The following is an 11,787-nucleotide window of genomic DNA, read 5'->3' as shown; positions in this document are numbered from 1 at the left end:
TGCTATGATGAATAGGGAAACCACTCTGATACTGCAGCTTCCATTAAAGCATATCTCCTTTAGGTTAAAAAATGTTTTTAATGAATCTTAGATTATCTGTCACCATGGGAACCGACAGGTGTTTGGTGTGAATGTTATATTGAGGCGTGCTTAAGCCTTGTTGTTCATCAGGTAAACTGAAAGCGTCCCAAAGCTTCATAGGATGTTTGAATCTGGCATCAAAAGTGAGGGAAAAACACAACTAATAGAAGAGCTTTAAAGGAGGTTTTCTTTCTTCTTTTCACAACACACAATTTCACACTCAGAGACACAAAAGAGAAGCGAAGCAGGACTTGGAAAAAGAAAACGTCAAGTTTTATTTTGGAATGTCTCATCTCGTGTCCATTCTGTTTTCTTGATTTTTGTATTTTGCATGATTTTCTGGAAAACATTTCCACCAATGTTAAAGATAGAAAAAATCAAATCAACAGTAAAACTCTTTGCAGAAAATAAAAAGGACAAGAAAATGATTTATTTTTAGGGGGAAGGGAGGGTTGACACTAAATAATAGGAGATACTACAACCGAGAAGTGGCTGCTCATTAGATCTGATGGATGGCTCTGGACCCACGTCCCGCCTCTCCAGGAGGACCGCAGCCAATCACAGTGCAGTGTCCACAAGCTCCCATGATGGGAGACTAAGGCAGCCAAACACAGTGGGACACAGTACGCATGAAGGTAAGTGAGACGTTGCACCAGAAGAACAGATCTCCATCATTAAAAAGTTATGTTACAGCCTCAGAATCAGCTGTTGGTCTCTATGCCAACGGATCCAAACCCTCATCATTTGTCTTTGAAGAGAGCTAAGAGAGGATCGTTGACCCAAACACAGCCGTCTGGAGGCTGATGAAGAGGAGGCTCAGCAGGATGACTCAGACTTACTGTAAACAGCCCTGGAAATGGAGATCTGTTCCTCAGAGCAGCATAGTTTGCTTTAAACACATACCAGGGTGCCACATCTACAGGATTCTTCAGTTTTTACCGTGGAACCCTTTAATAAGCCTGTAGCAACGGGTTATTCTTTAAAAACTGCAGCAGGCTTCAAGACAACAGATGTTTTACTCCACTGTGGTCGAGCTGAGGTGATGATGAAGGTGAGATGATAGATCTAAGCACGGTAGGAACCGACCGTGAGCAAACGGTGGGAGCAGCGGATGTTTTTTTGAGTGCCTATAAAATCTGCTTTTAACTGCTTGGGAAGCATAAATAAATCTGCACACTCCTTAAACATCTTTATGCGTCTACATTCAATTAACATGCAGTCCATCCAACTGTTGAACAGTTTCAGATTTGATAAGAAATGGGATTCTGCAGAGGGATTATGAACACCAAATATCTTACTAAACATGGAAGCAGGGGCTCGAAAAAAATAGTTTCTAAAACTAAACATTTTTACATAAGTTTTGGAATCATGTGCAGCCGCCATGTTTGCCATAGATCGTCACATTTACGATTTCAGGAAAAAAAACTTTTCTCAATCTGAAGACACCTGTTTTATTTGATGCAACCTAGAATGTGGCAGAGGTGCTTTTAAAATATTTTTTGTGCAGTTTGCATCAAGATAACTACCTGAAGCTCCAGCTTGCTTCCCCCTAACTTCCAGTTTTTTTTGTGCAAAAACAAGCTCAGCGGTTTTAACTCCTAAAGATGAGAAAATAATCCTGCTAATCTGAGTTCTTCCTGCAAAGGATTAAAAACTCTTCATTAAGCAGTTGGTTCTTTGTTTAAGGAGCATCAAGGATGCTTTCTTCTCATGCACGCCACAGAAACCAATGTTTAGAAAGATGAAAGAACTTTTCTATTATTTGGGATTGTGAAGAAGTTTCACTTCGTATTTAATAAATCAGAAAAGCTGTTTGCTTCTGTTCGACATTTCCAGTTTGAGATAATGACAAGTTCCTTTTACAAACACTTTAAAAGTGAGGATATAATTACCCGCCAGACAACACAAAGCAAACATTTTCTCTAAGATGTCACGAGTTTACATTAATTGGTAAAAATCTATTTAGTGGTCATCTGTGCTCTCTCCATTCCTCCTCTTCCTCCTCCATCCCTTCCTGAGAGGTAGCAGCCCCGTCCCAACACTCCCCACCCCCTTTAAGACCACCCAGTCCAACCGCGCCTAGTTCCCCCCCCGACCCCAACCCAGGCGTTTCCATTGGACCGTGGCCGTGGCACTCTACTCGGCCTGAGCATCATAGTTGGCTCCGCCGGCCTTCTTCAGCTCTGTGCAGAGGTAATCTTCGTCCAGTTCCCGGCGGTCACTGATCATGAACTCCTTGGCGAAGTTCTGCAGAGAAAGGAAGTCTGATTTAGATCAAGAAAAACTGAAAAGGGAAATTCCAAAGACCAAGGGGTATTTAGCGTTAGCTGAGTCTACGTGGATGTCTCTGACCTGCACAACGTCTTTGACGAGTGTCTTGTCGGTGCTAATCTTGGCGCGCTGCAACCCGCTGACGTTTTCTCCAATCCAGGTGATGAGGATGAACTTGGCCCGCTTGCTCATGGCGTCTCCAGTCGTAAATCGGACGAAACCAAACAGACGTCCATCATCTGAGAAAAATACGAGGAGTGAATTTACCTTCTTCGTGCTGATTGGTTAAAACAGAATCAATAAAAGAAAATGGCTGCTGTTTTTAGTGAAGCCATATCTGTCCTTAAGTGATTTAACTTTATCAACAATTTGAACAAATATAACTGAACAGAGTTCGTCTGTTTGGGTTATTAGGCTTTCAGAGTAAATCTGAGAGTTTAAAGTAGTGAAATAATAATAGGAAACATTTTTATTACTATTATTCTAAAGATAAGAGAAGAAATAATCTGACATTTAAAAAACAAAGATATAAAGCAGCCAAGTTGGCAGACAGTTTAGATTTGATCTGATTAGCTGTATAAACATGCCCTGCACCACTCCTTATAGGAGCAGGAAGACTTTATATTTACATCAATGGCAGTTTTGGATTAATGAGTATCAAAAAAAAAAATCATTAATTTTTAATAAATAACATTAAATGTTCTGACTGTACTGTGTTTTACTAAAAAACACAGTAACTGAACTTGTAAAATGATTTTACAAACACTTCCTATCGTTAAATTTGTGTAGTTTATGACAGTAAAATTCAAAACATGACCTCAATTGACTTTACAGTCAGTTCAATCAAATCACTTCAGGTTAGGTTGGTTTAAGGTTTTCTATCTAAGGAAATCCAGCAGATTTGACTGAGTTGCTGGCTTGCAGACTTTTTTTTTTAAACTTCAAATCTGCATACATGTCATTTGAATTTCCAAACAAAAGAAGCAACTTCAGTGTTAATAATAAAGCAGGTGCGTCTCAGGGAGGCACAATGTGTACCAACTTTAATATTCCAAAAGATAATTTGGATGGCAGTGATTATGAAGCATTGGAAGCAGCTGTGCTCTCAGCGTTAGAAACGCTCTCAGCAGCAGGAACCACAGATAGCGGAACCAGGACAAACAGAAACCCTCAGCCTGACCTGATGCTCCCCACTGGCCCGCATTTCCTCCCTCCGCCAGACGCGTCCTGTTTCATCTTCCCTCCAAATTCCTGCTGACTCCACAAAGATAGGTGTCCTTCTAATCGAAGGCATCCAAACCAAAACCTTCCTTCATTTTCTGTCCACATCTAAATCAGCCAGCTGCTGAGTACTATAAATAAACAATTTAAACCTCAAAGAAAACTTATCAATAGTGTATGCAGAGGTGTTTATGGAGCATCTTTATCCTCCCTGTGGAGCACATCTGAGCCATCAGGAGGATCCAGGCCTGAGAATCAGCAGAAAGCTGAAGAACCAGGGAGGAAATGACCCAGGTCAGGTCACCACACCTTATTTCTGTGCCCTTAGACATTCTTTGTTAGCAACTGATATGATAAATAGTTTAAAGATATATTTATATTTCTGTATTGAAAAAGGCTTTTAAAATAAAAATTACGTTGGTTCCGATTATGAGTAATAAAACCTAAAAGAATGAAGGAACTTCCTTTAGTCAGTCGCCCTGATTACGCAACTTGCTGTTGGCACATTCTGCTACCAGGAAGTGGGCTTAAAATTCCCAAAGTGCTTATGAGAAGGAAAGAGGATTTGGTAGAAAATGCAGACATGCTCTGTCCTCTTATCACTTCCTGCTTCTGCAGAAGTCAGAGGTGGATCAATGATCTTCAGCTGTCAGTAGCAGGATCATCTCAGCTCCTCCTATGCTCAGACGCATTTTCTGCAGGGCAAAAGCTTCACTGCTAAATAAGGAAGACAGCTTCACAGATCCGTGTGTCATCTCTGAACCGGAACTGAAGGCAACGCCGGCAGCTGGGCTGATGTTGCACGAAGCAGTGAGAAAGACTTGTTTCAGCACTGGAAAAGGGATTCACTGACAAATCAGGAAAAGTTGGAGAGCAGCCCGAGGCAGCGCATTTAGAGGAGCTGAGAAAAGCTTGCAGAATCAGAGCAGATGTTTCACTCCGACAAGTAGGAAGGCTCTGATAACAGCACAGAGAAGGCAACTCAGACAGAAATTAATTCACGCAGAGCAGCACACTTAATAGTTGACAGAGAACAGTCTAATAGGAGAGCTAGCCAGGTAACACAGGTATACCAATAAAATGACCAAGCCAACTTCTGCTTACCTGTGCACAGATTCTTAAATTCCTCGTAGTCGGCCCCTGTTCCTCCAGGGAGAATCGTGGAGCCCTCATATTTGAATGCAGCCCTGCAGAAGGAGGAGCGCATTATTGTTGCACATTACATCAATACTTTAAGCTATAACTGAGTTTAATTCCTGAACAACAGTCTTAGAAAACATCTGAGAGATGCATCAGTAGAGATGAGTTTAAGTCAATGACAGGTTGATGGGTTCTGATAGGTGGTGGCTCATTCTGCTGCATCACTAAGAACTCCAGTTATTTTCTGTCACATGTTAACCAACAGGGTGAAGTTTATTAAAACTGCATAATAGATTAGGCTTTAATAAGAATCGACTGCAGAGTATATTATGATCTCTATAAAAAGGTGGGGTCCACTTCATAGAAAACCGGAAATTGGCACCAGCCAAGAAAGGCGCGATCAGTGCATCTCTCCTCAGACTGCTGGGACCACCACCTCCCCCTCAGCAGCAGACACAGATCAGCCATGTTTCTGTGACATCACAATAGCATCCAGCTCTATGAATACAGGACAAAGTAAATTACTTCTGCCCCACTGGGCCTCAGAATCAGCCAAAATGTAGAGCTGCAAAATGTCTGAGGCAGGAGGAGAAGGAGAGCTGCAGGTTCTTAACGTTCCTCCTTTTAAGTTATTAAAAAAAAAAAAAAATTTAAGTGCGACACAGAACATGCCTGACTCCTTATAATCTTTATTTGCTCCTTCAGCCTCTGCAACCAAGCTGCTCGTGTTTAAACCGCAGCATTAATCTCTCCCAATTAAAATTGAAATGTCATCCTCTGATTAATCTAATTAAAAAACATAATTAAGAGCATTTTCAGAAGCCGAAGAGCGTAACAGTTGACGATGAATCCGATTCCGTCGCACTTTATATCTGGGACCAGTGTCTGTTTCTTTTTTAGTGAGAAAATAAATAAAATGATGCGATTTTTGAATGGACTTACCAGCTGGTTTCCGTGTTATCATCTCTAACATCGTTATACGCTTCTCTGCAAGCTTCCTTATCGATCTGAGTTGCCATCGTTGATGAAGATAGTAGTCGGTGGGGAAATAAGCCTTAAATCGGAGCGAACCGTGTTTGGGTCAAACGGCAGAAACAAGTGTTTAATTGAAGCGGTGGATGCTGCGCATCGGAGAGGCTGTGCGCCGAGAGGAGGACGGGAGTCTGCGGGAGCTGGTGCGGGGCCTGGCTGAGTTAACGGACCGCGGCTCCTCTGATAGAAACTGGGCTCATTTCCTGGATGGTTCCGCTTTATGGGCGGTGTTGATGTTAGTCAATCAGGCTGCGGCACACTCGGTTCCAGACAGGAGACACTGTGAGCTCTCCTCCTCCTTCTGGCCGCTGGCAGATCGCAGTAAATTACAACAAACACACAGCAGTGGCTTCCGGAAAAGACCCTTCAAAATAAAGTACACATTTGTATAGCTGTGACGCAGACATAGGCTAATATACCAATAATATTTGACCTATTATTATTGTATTGAAAATGTCTGTATTTAATTACTTTGACCTTGAAAATGTGCATGTTACTGCCAAGGCAAAAAATAAAAAATAAAAAAAAATACTATTATTACATCTTTGATTTTGTGGTTTTTCTTAGATGGTTTTCCTTTAAACTGAAAAAGTCCTTAAATTATTTTCTAATATAACCTCCCAAAGAAGATCCATTACTGGTTTACAGGGGGTTAACTAGTGTTTTTTCTATGGAATGTGCCCTATAGCTTCCTAGTTGGTCCAAGGTTCAAAATGAAGAGGCTTTATTTCATTGGGAAACTTAGGAAACAATCCACCTTGGTTTCTAGAATGTTACATTACAAAACCTTACTCAATGTTTTCTAGTATCTTTTAAAATGTTTATTCCCTTTATACTGAACCTGCACGGCAGGAAATGTGATCTTAATGTTCTTATGAGGTCACAGGACAATTTTAAGTCATAATATCTAAGGTTGACCTCTAGGGAACTAGAACAGATTATTTCCTGAAGAGTTTGCTTAGGTCATAACATCTTTCACCTCCATGTTCAGGTAACATTCTCTGATGCTTACATACTGTCCACCAGTCAGGAGCCTTTAGAGAATGCTTTTTGAAGGTTTTTTTTTTTTTTTTTTTGATTTGGTAGGTCCAATTCTGACTTAGGAAAAAAACAGACTTTGTCTAGAATAATATAAATTATGGGTTGTATGCAAAACTCCAATGCTTCCTGAACTTCAGCTCTTTTGTTTCCTGTCTTTCATCACTGGATGGACTGATTAATCCAGATGTGCGTTGCCATGGTTACTGAGACAATGCACACCTGGATTAATCAGTTCATTTGTATAAAAAGACAGGAAACAAAAGAGCTGCCTTAGGTTCAGGAAGTAGTGGGGATGTGCATAGAGCCCATTGGATTTTCAATTATGTAATAAGCCATTTAACAATTGTGCAATTTAAATAATGACATTGTAGTATAATTAATATTTGAATGATGTATTGCATAAATAAATAAATGCATTTTAAAATAACCTGTAATTATTTTCTTAAAGAAATATTTGAATCATTTAATTGGGTATTTTTTAAATTCAATTCAATTCAATTCAGTTTATTTATATAGCGCCAAATTCACAACACATGTCATCTCAAGGCACTTTACAGTTCAACCAGATCATCCAGTCAAAATTGTACATTCTATAATTTCATTATGTGATATTTAATGATGTGTTAGATATATAACAAATATTTTTCAAATAACATTTAATCATTCAATTTATGATTTAAAAATTGATTAGTAACCATTATGCACACTTATATTCAATTGTGTGTTTCATAATTTCATGATATAAATCTAATACTCAAATAATATGTTAGTTAAATACATAAAAATACATCTAATTATTTTAAATTTTGAATCTTTTAAATAGTTTGAAGGGGTATTTATTTAATAGTGCATTTCTTAATTCTATGGTATATCTAAGTTTTGAACCATTTTTCGATACGTAAATGTTCCCATGATTTATTTCAGGGGAAACTTACCATTATATAGTTCAAGATATATTTTGGCTTTCCATATAGGCCATAGGCTGAAGCTCAAAATGAGGCTAGAAATAGGATTTCGCTCCACTAACCTGGGGACTACTTTTCAATAGCAGTTTTCCAATCTTAAATATGTACTCGAGCTGGGAAAAAAAGTTCTCCATGGGATACCTGCCAGTATTTGAGAAAATGGGTGCCAAAGGTGGCAGTTTACCCAAAAAAGTGACAAATTTGGGTCTTCTACCATTTTCAAACCCTTGTAACTTTTTTATTATTAAGGCTATCAGACTCAGAATTTAGATTCCCACAGAGATTCATACTTACTCAGAGCTTATATAGCGGCAATGTCCTGCGTGCTTTAAGTAAGGAGTTATTCTAAATGAAAAAATACACTTTTTAACAATTTCACAATCTCCCAAAATATATCTTTATTGCACATGAAAACTGCAATTCTTTGAATTTTCAATTGAAAAACTCTAATAGCAAGATATCCTTTTGTGTCTGGTTAACTAATTATTATGAAAAGTGGTGTGAATTTTATCACCTAGCAGACCAGTTACAATATTGGACGCAAAATTTTAGGAAATCACTGAAACACAGCTAAAATTTGAACAATGAAAACTAGGCACAAAGACATTTCTGTTTTTAAACAATCACTTTTATTAAAATTAACATTAACCTTGTTAGATAATGTCAACTCATCACTTACACCTATGCACCAAGCAAGTGAATTATACAATTCAATTGGCACAATCTTTCTAGCTGAGGAAATATTTAGATCCTCAGATGTAGGAGGCCAATTGGCACTGATGTTAGGGGCACTCTTAACTGCTTGTTTAAGAGTTATACCTGCACTATAAATGGTTCTGGTACAGCCTCATTGTGCTGCATATGTACCACTTTCCTGAACTGTCTCTCCACCACTCGACAAAGTCTCTTGCGATCCTGATGACTCAGTTTCAGTTGATGAACCCTTGTTGAGAAGTCCTGTAGCTTGTGTAAATACCATTTCACTCAGGTTTTTCCTCGGAGGCTTGTAGAAATTTAGTTGGGAAAAGTCTTGCCTCAGTCTTTTCTTCAGAAGATCTGATCTGTGAAAAATTGACAAGGAATAATAAATATATGCTGATGTGAATAATCCATCCATCCCACTTTATCCTTCATGGGGTCGCGGGGGTTTCTGGTGCCTATCTCCAGCGTTCACTGGGCGAGAGGCGGGGTACACTAGCCTGACGTAGTCCTACTCAATTCTAGTCAGAATGAGTCTGATGCTGCTCCATAGAGCTGTGATTATGGGGCGTGTTTCGAACGAACCAGGAAAAAAAATGCCTCTGCACTCAATTGGATAGACCTACAACCAATAAGAGCAACGGAGTGCGTGACGTATCTTAAGCGAGGCATAGTTGTTGTCCACAAAAATCAAAGTGTGCAGTTGCATGCCTAGAATAAGAAGATGAGACTTGATCGCGTTTCTCTGTTCCTCTTTTAAAATTAATTTGCTGTCGATATCTTCTAGAACAGACCTAATAGCAGAATCTACTCACCTCAACTCTCCAGCGGCAGCCATTGTTGTTGTCACCCAAGCCCGCTTTGGTCACGTGGTTGATACTGTTGATCATCTGTCCATCATCGTATAAAGCCCGCCCTGACAATTTGATTGGATCGCCTGACAGTGGGCGATAATACTCGCGCTACTATGGAGCAGAGCCAGACCGAACTTCCCCGACCTCAAACTTTGTGGGCGGGACTAAGTTCGGAATGGCACCCAGGCTAGGGGTACACCCTGACAGGTCGCCAGTCTGTCGCAGTGCAGCACAGAGGCATACAGGACAAACAACCATTCACACCTAAGGACAATTTAGAGAAGCCAATTAGCCTTACAGTCATGTTTTTGGACTGTGGGAGGAAACTGGAGTACCCGGAGAGAACCCCCACATGCTCAGGGAGAACATGCAAACTCCATGCAGAAAGACCCAGGGTTGGATTTGAACACAGGACCTTCTTGCTGCACCATTGTGCAGCCCTGATGTGAATAATATCAAAATCTATTAATGAATCATAATTACCTGTCACTTCCTTGACCATGGTGTTCTCGTATCATTTTCTGGAACAGGGAGGAGAGCTTTTTCATCCTGAAGATTTCTTGTTTTTTAATCAACTGTGCCCAAATTCACAAAATTCATTCTGTGTACACAGTGGCATACTCCCAGGCTTCTGGCATCCTGTGTGAAACAATGCAAAATACAGATGAGTTAAAATGCTTACTCAATCTTAAAATTAACAATGATAGAATATCTCATTTCATACAAATTTATGGTTAAAATGTTTTATTTAAAACTGCATCCAAATGTGTATTCTACATTTTTTACTACAATATAATTTCTCTATAAACTGGGCTTCATTTGTAAGAATAATCAACTTTCAAAAATGTTTAAGCCCAGAATGTAACCCTACCATCAATATATGGTTCACTCTCAAGTATTTGTATTTCACAAATATTCTACTTGAATTATCTGAAATTTACCTTTCATCACTTGTTGTAGCCCCCAGAAATCTTGTATATTCTTTGTAGCATCTTTTCCACTTACAACCTTGAGGATGGATTCATCCGTTTGCAGTTCAGTTGCTTTAACCAAACTCCCTAGCAAAGAGAGAGTTAAAAAAGTTCAATCATAAACCAGCTGCCAACAAATAATATCAAATACTTTTTCTCTGTTTTACGAGACTGAACTGGTAGTTGGATGACAAATTTAAAATCTAACCATTATTTGACAAATGAATTAATTGCCTATCATCACTTCACGTTCATAATAATGCCTTTTATTATTTTTGAGGCCCTACACATAGCCTTCATACGCTTACTTCACAATGAAAAGAGCAGGCTTGGGCTGGCACCAATTACACATGCATTTTTTTAAATCAACATATGTATAACTTTTGCTTTTGGTTATAAGCCACAAACAAAGATGCAATCTGCAAATGATCTACTCACCAGCATTTATAGTTTCTGCTTGGACCATTTTATCTTTCTTTGTCTTGTGTCCTTCCTTCACAAAGCGGTCAGCCCTCTTGCAAATTATACAGACAGCAGGTAGTACATTGCCAGACCTCAATGATTTAGTCGTGGATCTCAACTGTTTTGACAATGGTGGCCGGCTTGTCGTGGACATGGTTGTGGAAGACTCGTGATCAGAATCAGAACCATTGTTGTCACCACCATATGCTCCCCGTTTTTCTGCTAGTTTTTCAGCACTGGCAATTCGTTTCTTATCAATGAAACGCCTATAACAAGTTGGATGAAAACCAAGTTTTTTCCCCCCAAGAAGCCAGAAAGAGTCTTCTGAACAAGCCAGGGTTGACGTGGAATCGTCATTGTTATTTCTGGCGGACTCATCGTGTACACATACAGCCTCTGCCAACGCGCGGTCGATTCCGTCAATTTCTAGCCACTTACGGGCACATACAACCAGCTTCTTCCAACGAACAACTGTGTCCGTTCTTTGTCCATCGATGATATGTGTGTGATGCATATATAATCCACATTTTTCTTGCGTTTTCTGTCTGATCCAACGGGAACGCTCTGCTCCATGGGGGCCGCCATGTTTGTTGTTGTACTCCTCTTTCCGCTTCTGAAGTGGAAGAGCGTACCTGAAGGACGCGCTCTGATTGGCTAACGGCTAGGCGGATTGATTCGAGCATAGATTAACGGTGTGATCAGGCTACCGATATAGTTACACTTTTAAGTAATTACTGTAAAAAATACTGGCGCAAAGTGATTGGAGAACTTTTGGTTATGGGCTCAAAATGCACTTAGGATTTTATTGTAGTTGTCATTTAGTAGTCCCTAAATAGGTGGAGCGAACCTGAACGATACAGGCTTCAGCCTATGGCCTAATATACCTCAGGGATGACATCACAATGATAGTGGAAACCATCTCATGATCCCCCCCATTTGGCGTCCTGGGATCCTGGGGGGTCAGTCCCGATCGCCACTTTGAGAATTGCTGCTCCAGAGAGCCTCCTGACCCCTTTCATCACTGGCCTCCTGTTCATTTGTTAATGGATT

General features: G+C 39.9%; 2 protein-coding genes across 2 annotated transcripts; both read right to left on the bottom strand.

Moving 5' to 3' along the window:
- Positions 1–332: 332 nt before the first annotated feature.
- cotl1 (coactosin-like F-actin binding protein 1) lies at positions 333–6,053 on the bottom strand. The gene is made up of 4 exons (XM_038293935.1): positions 5,656–6,053; positions 4,678–4,760; positions 2,434–2,591; positions 333–2,328 (listed from the first exon to the last, which is right to left on the bottom strand). The coding sequence occupies exons 1-4, from the start codon at positions 5,730–5,732 to the stop codon at positions 2,218–2,220; spliced, it is 429 nt and encodes a 142-aa protein (XP_038149863.1). The 5' UTR covers positions 5,733–6,053; the 3' UTR covers positions 333–2,217.
- Positions 6,054–9,867: 3,814 nt separating this feature from the next.
- Positions 9,868–11,395, bottom strand: LOC119789145. The gene is made up of 3 exons (XM_038293934.1): positions 10,714–11,395; positions 10,246–10,362; positions 9,868–9,943 (listed from the first exon to the last, which is right to left on the bottom strand). The coding sequence occupies exons 1-3, from the start codon at positions 11,249–11,251 to the stop codon at positions 9,876–9,878; spliced, it is 723 nt and encodes a 240-aa protein (XP_038149862.1). The 5' UTR covers positions 11,252–11,395; the 3' UTR covers positions 9,868–9,875.
- Between the last annotated feature and the right edge of the window lie 392 nt (positions 11,396–11,787).

This window comes from Cyprinodon tularosa, unplaced genomic scaffold (assembly GCF_016077235.1).
Source record: "Cyprinodon tularosa strain WSP-4 unplaced genomic scaffold, ASM1607723v1 ctg332, whole genome shotgun sequence".
Taxonomy (NCBI): domain Eukaryota; kingdom Metazoa; phylum Chordata; class Actinopteri; order Cyprinodontiformes; family Cyprinodontidae; genus Cyprinodon; species Cyprinodon tularosa.
Note: the sequence above shows the minus strand (reverse complement) of the source record. Positions and strands in the feature narration are given on the sequence as shown.

Coding starts and splice junctions, on each gene's coding strand:
- cotl1 (XM_038293935.1), bottom strand. CDS start 5,732: ATGGCAACTCAGATCGATAAGGAAGCTTGCAGAGAAGCGTATAACGAT. Junction 4,761..5,655: donor GATAACACGGAAACCAGCTG/GTAAGTCCATTC, acceptor CTCCTTCTGCAG/GGCTGCATTCAAATATGAGG. Junction 2,329..2,433: donor TCGTCAAAGACGTTGTGCAG/GTCAGAGACATC, acceptor CTTTCTCTGCAG/AACTTCGCCAAGGAGTTCAT.
- LOC119789145 (XM_038293934.1), bottom strand. CDS start 11,251: ATGCATCACACACATATCATCGATGGACAAAGAACGGACACAGTTGTT. Junction 10,363..10,713: donor AGCAGAAACTATAAATGCTG/GTGAGTAGATCA, acceptor TCTCTTTGCTAG/GGAGTTTGGTTAAAGCAACT. Junction 9,944..10,245: donor GCTACAACAAGTGATGAAAG/GTAAATTTCAGA, acceptor TGTTTCACACAG/GATGCCAGAAGCCTGGGAGT.